Source organism: Solanum lycopersicum, chromosome 1, assembly GCF_036512215.1.
Source record: "Solanum lycopersicum chromosome 1, SLM_r2.1".
Lineage (NCBI taxonomy): Eukaryota > Viridiplantae > Streptophyta > Magnoliopsida > Solanales > Solanaceae > Solanum > Solanum lycopersicum.
The window spans coordinates 23,689,338-23,702,311 of NC_090800.1; the positions used below are offsets into that span (position 1 = coordinate 23,689,338).

General features: G+C 34.0%; 1 protein-coding gene across 1 annotated transcript; it reads left to right on the forward strand.

Moving 5' to 3' along the window:
* The first annotated feature begins 1,574 nt into the window (after nucleotides 1–1,574).
* Nucleotides 1,575–2,859, forward strand: LOC101263240 (uncharacterized). The gene is made up of 2 exons (XM_004228743.1): nucleotides 1,575–1,670; nucleotides 2,440–2,859. Exons 1-2 carry the CDS (start codon nucleotides 1,575–1,577, stop codon nucleotides 2,857–2,859), a joined length of 516 nt encoding a protein of 171 aa, XP_004228791.1.
* The last annotated feature ends 10,115 nt before the right edge of the window (nucleotides 2,860–12,974 follow it).

The window sequence follows — 12,974 nt, forward strand, 5'->3', positions numbered from 1 at the left end:
AAGAAGAAGTTCATTTCAAGTTTCATAAGTCTTTCAAAAAGTTTTTAATGTCGTTTTAAGACTTATGTTTGAGTTTAGTTCAGAGTAAGGTGAAGTCTTTTCTTCAAAGCAGTATATGGAGACCAAGTTTTTCCAAGGAAGTATAAAAACGTTTTCACATTTAGAAAAGGGAAATGACTTTTCCAATAAGCCTTTGGCTAGTTTTCATATAAGAGTAATAGATTTCTAAATGAAGCAAGTAGGGTAGTTGAGATTTCCAAGATAGCCTTTGAGATAAGTCTTTTGAGCTCTAATCTCATAATACAAAAGTAGTATATTTTAATAATTTAGAGCCTATATATTTTTGGAGTAGTACTGAGAACCGAAATCGGGACGAGCATGAGTTCAAATAACTCACATCTCCATAAAACCATGTAGGTACTATGGGTAGAAAAGTTTCATACTTTTTAGAAGAACCCTTTTCATAGTAGACTAGTGGATCCATTAGGAAGTTCGGGTTTTATACCTTTGGTCGGGTATAGGATGCGCTGGCAGCGCAAGGTAGACAATTGTATCATCGCTATTGCTCTTATGTGATAGTTTTCGATTAGAGAAACTCCCAAAAAAGTGAAATGTATTTATATATATACATACGTTTATTTTTTTATATACATCTCAGAGTCATCCTTGTATGCCTTCAGAATTTACATCATGTTTTTAAATAAATTTTCTTTATATTGCACTTGCTTTTAAGTTGTTTTTTTATTAAAATGAGTCAATATTATTAAGTTATATTATTCATGAGTTGAGGAAAGCGAAGGTAAGTGTTCATTATTACTCTTTTCAAGCTTAAGTTGTTTTAGCATTCCAACTCGCATACTCGTATATTCAATGTATGATTCTAGTTGGTTTGCATCATATTATGATGCAGATGCAGGTAACGATGATTGGCATCCGGCACATCGTTGATCTAGTTGAGCACTCCAGAGTCAGTTGGTGAGCCTCCACGCATCCTAAAGGACTCCTATTATTGCTTTTTTTCAGTATTTTCTTTATTAGGATATTGTGGGTCTGACCCAACACCCATCTCAGTTTTAGAAGGCTTCATAGATAGATGGTCAGATGTTAGTCCTTTAGTCTTTCCATTTCTTTCTATTTGTTAAGAATTGAGTTGCCACTTTTGGCAAGATTAATGGTTTAAACCTTTACCACATTCTTAGTTAGTATGCTTTATTAGTTCAATTAAATTTGATCATGATAGTTATTGATTGTTGTCTTCCGCTGAATTAAATATGCTAGGAAAGGGTACGGTCCACTCGAGGCCAGCAATGGTCTTCGAGTGCCAGTCACGTTCAGGGTGTAGGCTCGGGGCGTGAAAAAAATGGTATCAATACACAAAGTTCAACAGTCCTAGGGAGTGTATGAATATGTGTTTGTACAGTCCTAGTTATCGGTGTGAAGCGTGTCACATCTATAATTAGGAGGCTGCAACATTTAGGAATTTCCTCACGTGTTTCATACCTCTTGTGCGCGTTAGATTTTTATCTCTAAGAAGTTTCTCTATGACTTGTACTTGAGGGTGGTTTAAGATAATCATGACTCCACAAAGAGCTGCAAGAGGTCGTCAAGTTAGAAGGAACGTTGAGGAACAAGGGGAACCTAATGCAGCAAAAATGCAACCCCAAGGAAAAGTAACTTATGTCAAATTTAGATAGACAATTAGGATTCTTAGTCAGGCTATGGAAAATCAGGTTCATTAGCAAAAAGGATCTCGACAAGAAGGGGCCGACACTTCAAGGATTCATGAGTTTTTGAGGATGCATCCCCCAAGTTTCACTGCTTCGAGCACTACTGAGTATCTAGAGAACTTCACCGAGGAACTGAAAAAGGTGTTTGAAGTGATGCATGTTTCTGTTATTGAGAGAGTTGAAGTAGTTTCTTATCAACTCAAAGGTATTACTAGAACTTGGTTCGATAAGTGTAAGGAGGGTACAGATGAAGATGCACCACCTGCGAGTTGAGCTTGCTATGAGGAGGACTTCTTGGGGCATTTATTTACCCCAGAACTGAAATAGGCCAAGCTATGTGAGTTCTTCACACTTAAGCAATATTCTCTCAATGTACATGAGTATGGATTGAATTTCAACCATATTCTTATGATTCAAAAATGGTTAACAACATGAAGAGTAGGATGAGTTTGTTTGTTGTTGGATTGGATTGTTCTTCAAGCAAAAAGGGCCATACAACAATGCCTTTTAGGGGCACAGACATCTAGAGGTTGATGATATGTGTGCAGCAGGTGGAAGTGGAAAAAATCTAAGGTACAGAAAGGAGTTCAAGAACAAGAGAGCTAAGTCAGGGAATGAGTCGGGCAGCTGAAAAGTAATGCTAACAGGTCATCCTTCCAACAGAAACAGAAAGGTTCTTCTTCATCATCTATTAGTGCACGTGCACCTATAGAACAAGGGTGAGTACTATGGTCAGAATTCCAGAGTAAAACCTTTATATTTAGAGGGTAGTGTGTTTCAAGGGGGTAGTAAGATTCCGGTCATCGCCAAGTGTGGCAGAAACAATTCTGGTGTTTTTTGTGAGGGCTCCACTAGTTGTTTCAAATATGACCAGACCGGGCATTTCATGAGAGAGTGTATAAAGAATAAGAAAATAAATGAAAGTGGGGGCAATAGAGCCCAATCTTCATCGGTTTGTCCACCAAACAGGGCTGCACCAAGGGGAGACACTTTCGGTACTGGCGTGAGAACAAATCGCTTATATGCCCTCAACAATCTCCAAGAGCATGAGAATTCGCCAGATGTTCTCACTGGTATGATTGAAGTCTTTGACATTACTGTTTATGCATTGCTAGACGAAGATCGTGTTTAACTTTTGTAAATCCATATGTTTTCATGAACTTTGATATTATTCCTGAGCAACTTAGTGAAACATTTAGATTTTCTACACCTGTTGGTGAGTCCATTCTAGGATAAAGAGTCTCATTCTAGGATAAAGAGTCTATCGTGATTGTCCTATTTTTGTCAATTACAAGAGTACGATGGCTGATTTAATTGATTTAGACATAGTAGACTTTAATGTCATCCATGGTGTGGACTGTCTTCATGCATGTTACGACTTAGTTGATTGTCGAACTTGAGTAGTCAAGGTTCAATTCCAAAATGAGCTAGTCTTAGATTGGAAAAGTAGTTTTGTATTGCCAAAGGGTTGTTTCATTTCATACCTTAAGACGAGGAAGTTAGTTTCTAATGGGTGTGTCTATCACTAAGTATGAGTTAATGACTCTAGTATTGATATACCTCATATTCAGTCAATTCCAGTAGTAAAAGAGTTTCTAGAAGTCTTTCCAGATAATGTTCCTGGAGTTCCTCCTAAGAGAGAGATAGACTTTAGTATAAATCTTCTTTTAGATACTCATCCTATTTTCTGCTACCTATATTATGATATGTTTTATGAGCTTGTATGATACTCCTTTGGGGTGAAGTTCACCATGCTACATCTAGTGTGTACCCTTGGGTCGTGACACCGTTCAACCATTCAATAAATAAAGATGCTCCTTTCAACTAGGATAAATCATGTCGAAATACTTTTGGAAGAATCAAAAGATACTTGTTGAATTCTTGTTTATTAGGGGCACTAATGAGTACATGATTTGGACTCATTTAGGGCTATATTTTAATAGGTTTAGTGTCCTCAAATGCATATTTTCTTTCTAAAAATGATAAAATACCTTGAGTATCATGTATATAGACTTGGAGACAAAGCATGGACACAATCAAGGAAAAACGAATAGAGACAACTGAAAGAACAAAGAAGGGAAGACTTGAGAAATCGCCGAACCCGTTCGACATGTCGCCAAAAGGTCTCAGCCTGGACTTTTGTTCAGAGAGCTGAGCCTTGAAGGAAAGGATCAAATCGGTGGTAAAGAGGAGCATTCAACGTGTCACCGAGCATTTTTGTGAAGACGTATTATGTTGCCCAATGATCCAAAATGGTGAAGATATTGTAGGCTTACACAAGATGGTGATGAATACACGAAAGGGTGGATCACTGAGTTGATTAGCGAACCAGACTAAGTGTGCTAAATGGTTCTTCGCAACACAATTTTTTGAAACTATAAATACTCATTAATGTTTTGAGCTTCTTGTTTTTCATCGAGAAATAAAAGAAAAGAAAAATGACTAAGTTTTCAAAAAATCGACTAAACCCTTTTTTGGAAATAAACTGTAAATATATTACCTCAACAAACTAAGAAATAACAATCTAAAGAGCACACTAGATCCAACTTTGTCCTAGCAAGGTTTTGGACTACTAGTGCCTCAGTACGTAACTATACATTGCCTCATTTCTATCCTTCTAGCATCTGTATTAAATTCCTACAACTATAAGCTCTTTTTGTTCTCTTTTGGCATCATATTATTTCCTGCACCTCTTTTTTCATTTGGTTGCTCACCTCCACAGCTTCAAGCAACAAATTATTGAAGTTATTCAAATTCCTAGCTTTCCATATATGATAAATCACCGCTCCAAAGATTGCAGCTGCCACCTTCTTATGAAACTTTTTCCAGTTCCTTCTCTACAACCATTGCAAAGTTTATTGGATGATTTGACATTGGAATGAAATTCCTGACCATCTAAACAATGCTTGTCGTACTTCTCTAGTCCATGCACATTCAACAAATAATTTATAGTAAAAATCAAGAAAAAGCTTAAAGTTTTTGAAAGACTTAAACAGATAAAATCGATTGAAGATAAAAGGGTTCGAAGTTCAATTTACATCCCGAAAAGGTATTAGGCCCTCAAAACGCTCGCTAACTTTTGGTTGTGGCAATTTGACTAAAATGATTTTGACTATTTTTGAGAAAAATATTAATCAAGTAATAGAACCCATTTTTATTATTAATTCAAATATTTGCAAGACAAAATACTAAAAACAAAAGGTAAGTATAAAATATAGATATTTCGATTTGAATATGAAAGGAGAAATGACTATCTTTTGGTAAATAATAAAGTCAAACAAAAAAACAACTATAATGTTAGTTAACACAAGAACAAATAAATAAAGAGGAAAAGGGTGGAAGTATTACATTTGGGAATTTGACCCAAATCCATGAACCTTTTCTATAAAATATCAAAAACATGAGTTGGGTCTGTCTAAACAAAATTTAGTTGCTGGACCATTCTTTTGGTGCCATTTTCGCTCCCAAAACATGTGTCTACAACAAAGGTATATTGTTTTATATATGCCGCATTATGGATTTTTTTTCGTGTATACAGGATTGTATATTATATGTAAACAACCTAAATCAGCTTCCTAACACCTGTATTTTTGACCTGTAAATCAAATTACTCCATGTATGCTAGTTTATACAGTCCTTTCTTTGAGCTTTTGGAGACTTGTATCTCTGTTTCAGAATGTGTTTTGCTTCTGTTCTGACCTGTTCCTCAGTTCCAAAGGCTCACCGACTCAAGCGAAAGGGTTTGAGTCTTTAGGGCCCTCTCAAAATACGTGTAATAAAAAATAGGAGTTCATAATGAACTCGGGCAGATTTATATGCATCATAAATAAAGGTTAAGAGTTTATATATGATCCAACTAATGTAATATGAAAAATTAAGCTAACTTACTGGAAAATATGCTTTAACTCATGAAAAGTGCACATCAACATACAATCCTACAAAAGGGAATCACACAAAGGTATATTGGACAGTAATAATAAATGGCAAAACTATTCATTATCACACATCTAGATAATTATCGATATAGAAATAATCGACATATTATAATAACCCACATCTTAAAACAATACTAAACTAGGAACCACATAGAGTTATAACATGACTAAAGGTAATTAAAACAAAAGTTAGACTAGGAAACAGGGATTAAATATGAGAATAACATATGGATTAACAACAAAGGTAGTCACATGTGACCATTAACTAATTTATTATATGTAAGCTTATATTAACATATTTGAAACTACTAACTTGACATGAAAGATAACTAAGAATACACAACTAATACTACTAGAAACAAGATTTTTGAGATGTGAACATAGCAAGATATTAAAGTTGTGAACGATTAACACGTGTACTAAGACATTAGTTCGAATTTTGAAGGATCCTATACAATAAAAAACAGTAAATTACTCACACTCACATAACTTATACTATTGAAACTCACAAACTCAAACATACACGTGCACACGCACGCACGCACGCACACAGGCGCACACATACATGCATGCGCGCACACACATAGAGCGTGCGTGCGCACAAGATATCTATTATAAAATGTCTAGAATTACTTTTAAATATCTTGAAAATATTTGGATTCTTTTATAAATTGAGTTATTCTAACTCATTTGAAAATGAAGTAGCTCGATGATTAATTTATATCGTGGAGGTCAAAAAATGGGCGTCAATACTTACTATCAAATTTTGTAGTTTTGAAAAGTAATTTCTAGAATTAGCTTCTGTTTGAGTTTTTCAAAGCTTTTGGGGAACTTTTCTCTTGATCTTAAGATATTTGAAGATTCTTTCCTTTCCTCCATTCCTAGCTAAAACCCTAATTCTTAGGGTGTGCTTTTGTGGATATGATTTAAATCTATGGTTGGGTGTTGCTTATTGTTACTATATTTGTTGTTTAAATATGATCTCATTTATTACTTTTTTTTAACTAAATGAGGTTGAAGTTGCAAGTACAATTTCATCTTAATGTTTTTTGCGTGCTCGAGAGAGAGGTTTCAAAACTAAGATTACTAATTGATAGTCGCTGGTTATTGGGTCTTCATGGGTTCATCTTGAGAGAGTTAATCCTAAACCTTCTCCCACACTTTCAGTTCAAGAGAGTGATTGAGCTGAGGCAGAGGTTGTGCTAAGGCTTCAACGTGGTGTTCGAGAGAAACCGACTTTACTTGGGGTAAGCTGCTCAAGAGAGAATTTTCCCCCACTAAAGTCTAGCCTAGTTACTTATATTCACCAATGTACGATCAATAGAAACTACCCTACAATGTCTTTTGTCTTATCTTTCGGTCACATCCTAAGAATCCCGTTTTCCTATTAGTTTCACTTATTGTTTTTAGTTGTTAATTCGTCTACAACCCCCCCCCCCCCCATTGTAAATTGTCACTAGTGTCACGGCCTCTAATTTATTATGTTCTTGTTTGATAATTTTTTTGTAGCTATGACTAACATTACTTAATTTATGCTGGGCAAAAATATTCCTAATATCACTCCCTAAGGGAATGATCCCAACCCTTGGTTGGGTTATATACTGACTAACGATCGTCGATATGATGAATTGGATGAAGTATCTTTGATGAAGTTGTTGATCAAAATTTCGTTAAGTTAAATTCTTTTCTAGCAAATCTTAGTTCACTAACTTAATTTTCAATTTTGGTTTGTTTGTTTGTTCTTTAAGGTAGAGGAAGTGACTATATCGAGCGAAACTTGCAAGCTAATCAAGTTTCCACAATTAAAAGTAATGATGCTTCGGGGTCGCACACTATCATTCATACCATTGGAGGGTGGACGAATCCATGAGTCATGGGCGAGGTATAAATAACTAATAACTCAGGGCGTAACTCATGGCATTCCTGATATAGCCCTCTTAGACTATTTCTACGGAAGTGTTGGTCCAAAAATAAGGTATTGTTCAACCAACTCATTTCTGGGGGTATTGAAAAACAACTATATGTGATAGCAACCTAGATGCTTCATCATATGGCTGAAACGATCGAAGAAGTAGAAAATGATTTAGCCGCATTAATGACTCAAATAGATGAGCTGACCAAAAAGATAGTGAAGATTGAAGTACAATTCAAAAGGAATGATAAATACATCCCTCTTTATGAGTGAAAAAAGCCTAGGGATAATAGAGGAAAACGTGTGGAAGAAATGCTCTCAGTCATTCTTCACAAGGTAAGTGAGCATGAAGGAGTGTTTGACGAGATGAAAAAGAACATCGAAGTGATGAAACAACTGATTGGTTCTCATTCTAGATCAGCTCACCTACTTGAGAACTTTATGAATTATGAGTTACCTCATCTCTGCCCGATAAAACAATTGGGGTTACCTAGTGACACTAGGGCAAACCCCAATAATGGGGAGTAAGTAAAGACTTGTGTCGTGCCACGAGGTTAACTAGACATTGTTTGGAAGACAACCCAAAACCCTTTTTATTGCACTGTGCTTGCTTTGAAAATAATGGGTTGTTGGTTGTGCCAACTGAATTTTGGAAAGTGTTAGGAAACAAGGAGTTTATCTAAGCAAGAAGTTTTAGTCGGCGCATCACCAAAGATGTTGACGAACTCAACCCAATTCTTTGTTGGACATAAGAAAACTTTAAGCTTGAGTCTGTAAAACTCGGTGAGCCCAAGAAATTATCGGCGCATTTCCCACTTGTTCGGCGAATCCAAACTTTACAGCCTTTTGTATTCTCAAAATTGATTGGGGTTCTGTAAAACGTGGCAAGTTAAGTGATTATTCGATACTTTGCCGACAAGTTTGGTGACCACACTAATGTCGATGAATAAGCAGAAACTGGATGGTTTTTTTAAATCAAAGGTTTGAATTTCTCAAACTCGTTAAAATTCCCTCACTTTTCATTCTTCAAAATCCCAAATACACCTCTTCGTTTATATCTCTGCATCTATATTGTATTTTATTTGTCGAGTTGTGCTCGAATTTGGATTGCACTGTCACCCAGAATATCAATTCATCTTAATTGGCACCTAAGGTTGGTCTCTGACCCATAAGTTTCTTATTGTTGAAAGTTGTACTGAAATTTTGTGGCATTAATTTGTTGATGTGTGTTGGGCTTGTATGGTAGGATTAGAATAGGGAAAATTACATGGGATGGCAAACATCCCTATATAATTAGTTAATAAGGGTATAATTTAATTTATTTACGGTCAGTAAATATAGGTTTAATTTTTTTGCCATAATTAATGGGACCACTATATATTTGTATACAGAATAAAAATAGTCATCCAAAGATTTTTATATAATTTTATTTAAAATTAAATTTATCTCTCCTATTCTCATTCCATATATTTTCCTTAAATTACTCTTCCCTTTTAATTTGAATTTCCATTGAAAAATTTTGACCTTCTCTCTCCGATGTTCTTTCACTTTTGGTAGGTAACCGCCAAATTCATGGCTTTCAATATTTTTTTCTTGATTCCTTCTATAACAATTGTATATGTAGTATGAGTGTTAGTTTTTTCATTTTTTTAAAAAAATTCTTTATTACTTATCAGATTACAAGTATTTCAAAATCAGAATAGATGATTTCAGTCCATGTATGAGGATTACGAGATGTATGTCATTGCATGTCAATGTTGTTGATAATCCACCTTCGTTTCAATTAAGTTAACTCAGGATTCTGGGTTAATGTAGGGTATATGGCAAAACATAAACTAGTTTAAGTTGAACAATCTATTGAAGAATTGAGATCCATGAAAAAAATGACCCAATGACAATTCATAAAGTCATCAACAGCGCGAAATCTAGCGGCATTTCAATTGTTGAAGGTGGAAGTAAGAGAAAAGTCATAAACATTGATTCAGAAGAGATTGATTCTGTCTCATCAAAACTGGACAAATCTGAAGAATATCGAGAACATCAGGTAGTGTAATTTATATACAAATTACAAAGTTATGTATATAGTGGTTTGTATATTAAATTAATATATACAAAGTATTATGAAACAGTTCTTAATTGTATATTCTATTAGTTGTATATCAATTACTAAAGTTAGGTATATAGTGGGTTGTATATTAAGGTAACATATACAAGGTCTTATGAGGCAATAGCTATTTGTATACAATTATTTAATTTTGTATAAAGAAATTTGTTAAAATCACTCCATAACATTATAATACATTATACAAATTCGTCGATATATAAAAAAAATTATCAACATAATAAAATATTGTATATATAAACGTTCGCCCTCAAACATAGAAACATATTTCAAGCTTACTATATGTACAATTAACAAATGAACATTATATACAATCAGTTTGATCATTAATTTTTTTTAAAAAAAATAAAAACATGAAATCACAGATGCACATATATAACTATGATATATATACCAAAATTATTGTACATTATACAAACTCCTAGAATTATACAAAAAAAAATTAGGAACATAATAAAATATTGTATACAAACAGATTACTCAAAAAAAATTAAAAAAATATATGATGGTCATATACAGTTTAAAACACAAAATCCATTACACACAAATATTGTATAAAAATTAAATACAATTTCGCAAATATATACAATATAATCAATTTATATATAAATATATCTTTGTGTGTGTGTGTTTCATAGATTTATCTAAAAAAAATTAAAAATATATTTGATTTTGAACTATTATTCTCTTTCTATAGCTTTAGAATTCTTTTTTGAAGGAAATATATGATTTTGAATGTTTTGCTTAAATCATGGGATTATGTGAATTTATTGTTAGCATCTTTTGTGCTACTGTTACCATTTATTGAAAAATAACTTTTTTGTTTAAATTTAATCTAAAAAAACGTTTTATACAAATTTAGAGTTACCTAACAAACTAAACTATACCCTAAACTATACCCATAGAATGTAATTATGTAAACTATACCCATTGAATGTAATTTCATAACATTTGTTTGCCATATATGAAATCTTCCCATTAGAATATTTGTTTGCTTATTAGGTTTACAAATTCTACCCGTAAAATTGTTCTTTAAATGGAAGAAAAATCATGGGTTGTAAATAAATTTCATTAATCCTAAGCTTAAGTTGACTTTTGAATGACAATTTTGTTTTTGAGGGTTGTGGGGTGTAATTTAGGAAGTTGGATTGAAAATTGGACCGTTAGATGTTTGACGAGCTGTATCGAGCTCACCAAACCACTCAGCAGTTCACTTAAAGTCCCCAGCTCACCTTTAATTTAATGCTAAATATGATATTGGATTTTGTAATTTTGGTGAGAAGCCTAAGGTCGCCAAACACATTTGGTGTGTCACAAAAAGATTTATTGTTCGCCCTTTGTCAGTGTGCACTTCACTCAGTGAACCACCTAAGTGGTTTCCCGCTTGACCAACTGGTTTGGTATAGTGATTCAGCATTTGAACTTCCCTAATTTAGTTTAAATACTTTTAACTTTTTCTTTGTAGCTTTGCAGAAATGGCTAGACCGAAAGAGCTGGAATAAATATGTCACTTTGAGAACTAAGAGCAAAATATTTTAGGAAGAATTCAAAGGCAATAAATCCTCCTAAAACGGATAATGAGGGAAAGAAGCCCGATACTAGTAAAGGTATTATTTCCCGCGACACCACTATTCCTACGAGGGGACGTGGATTCTTCAAAAGTATACAATTCTTTTTGGCGGCTCATGACTAGGACAATTTTAGCAAGTCAATTGCCATTGCAACTTATGAAGAAGCTCCGGGGACTATTATCTAATTCCTGGCTGACACATTGGGCACTAGTGCCCAAACATATTGAGTGACTGTGTAGACATGATTTTTCTTTACCTCTATCCTTATCTTATTTTGATTCACTTTTTGGATATTTTTATCTCATTTTGCATTTGAGGAAAAATACTTTTTATTTTTGGTTGAGACTCACCTGTGTTGTTTATAATTCGTGCTTTTGTGAATTTATTTGGGTTGTGTTGTTTTAAATTGTGTTTTATACTGCTTTTTGCAAATGTTTGAGCTTCTAGATCCTTATGTTTTAAATTGCAAATATTTGACCTGTCTGGAAAAAAACTTCTTTTTTCCGCCACCTATTGCATGTACTGGAATGTGGTTGTTCTTATACAAATTTGAGTCTCAGTTTAATCAATACTGATGACTTAGATAGTGCTTGCAGTCGAACGAACATGAATGTGAGGCTAAAACTAGGCCAAATGAAGTCTCGTCGACAATATGTGAACTTGTTGCATCTCTTTATGATTAGCCAATTATCAAATTGAGTTTATTTACGATGATCATTACACACTTGCGATAGTTTAGAGTCTTGTTTGACTTTGGTGTCAATGTCTTATGTAAGGAGCTTATTATAAATCATGCATAATGACACCTAGAATTTTCTCCATTAGTCTAGTTAGCTAAGTGATATGAACTCATGATATGATCTTAGGCGCCAATGAAAGAGTGTAAACCAATTTAAAATATACCTCTTTTGTGTCTTACCTTGTGAGTGTGCAAACCTCTTTTGAGACGCTCTTGAGCCTTAACTTTCTTTGGATGAAACTTGATGAAAACATGACCTCTCTTGATCCTCTACCCATACTCTTGATTTGTAATTGATTTAATATCCAATTTAGGCCAAAATCCTAAGTTGGGGTGTGGTGAAAAGAGAAGGAAAGTTAAAAAGTTCAAGAGAAGTGTCTCTTAACCCATGGTGTTCAGAAAAATAGAACCCCTCCATACAAAAATAAAATTAAAAAAAAAAAGAAAAACGAGCAAAAAAGAATTAAAAAGAGAATGTCATGGAATAAAGTTATGAAACTACAAAAAGAAATGGGGTTATCAGAACAATCCATGGAAAGTGAATAAACGGATGACTTATGAGCACAAAAGAAAATGATGAAAGAAGGAGAAAGGAAGTGTTATCAGCATTGCATCTCTTGAAGATAAAAGTCACCGAGCCTAAATGATCATACCTATACACTTAGCCCTATTAGAAGCCTTAAAAATACCTTTTTGATGACTTTTTTATTATAAGTGAGATGAAACAAAAGTTGATTGGAAACTAAGGGCAAACTTATGGTTTGAGTAATGCATTGCACTCATCTTTGTGAGTCTAAGCATTGAAATTGATTCCAGAACTTTAAATTGTGTGTCATTGTGTGTGGATAGTCAAAATAGGCTTAGCCCGCGAGGCCAACCAAACCCAACCCTTGAAATAAGTGAGGTTGAGCTTATAATTTTTGGCCCATTGAAGAATGAGGCTTTTTAGCCTGCTCCATTTGGCCGGT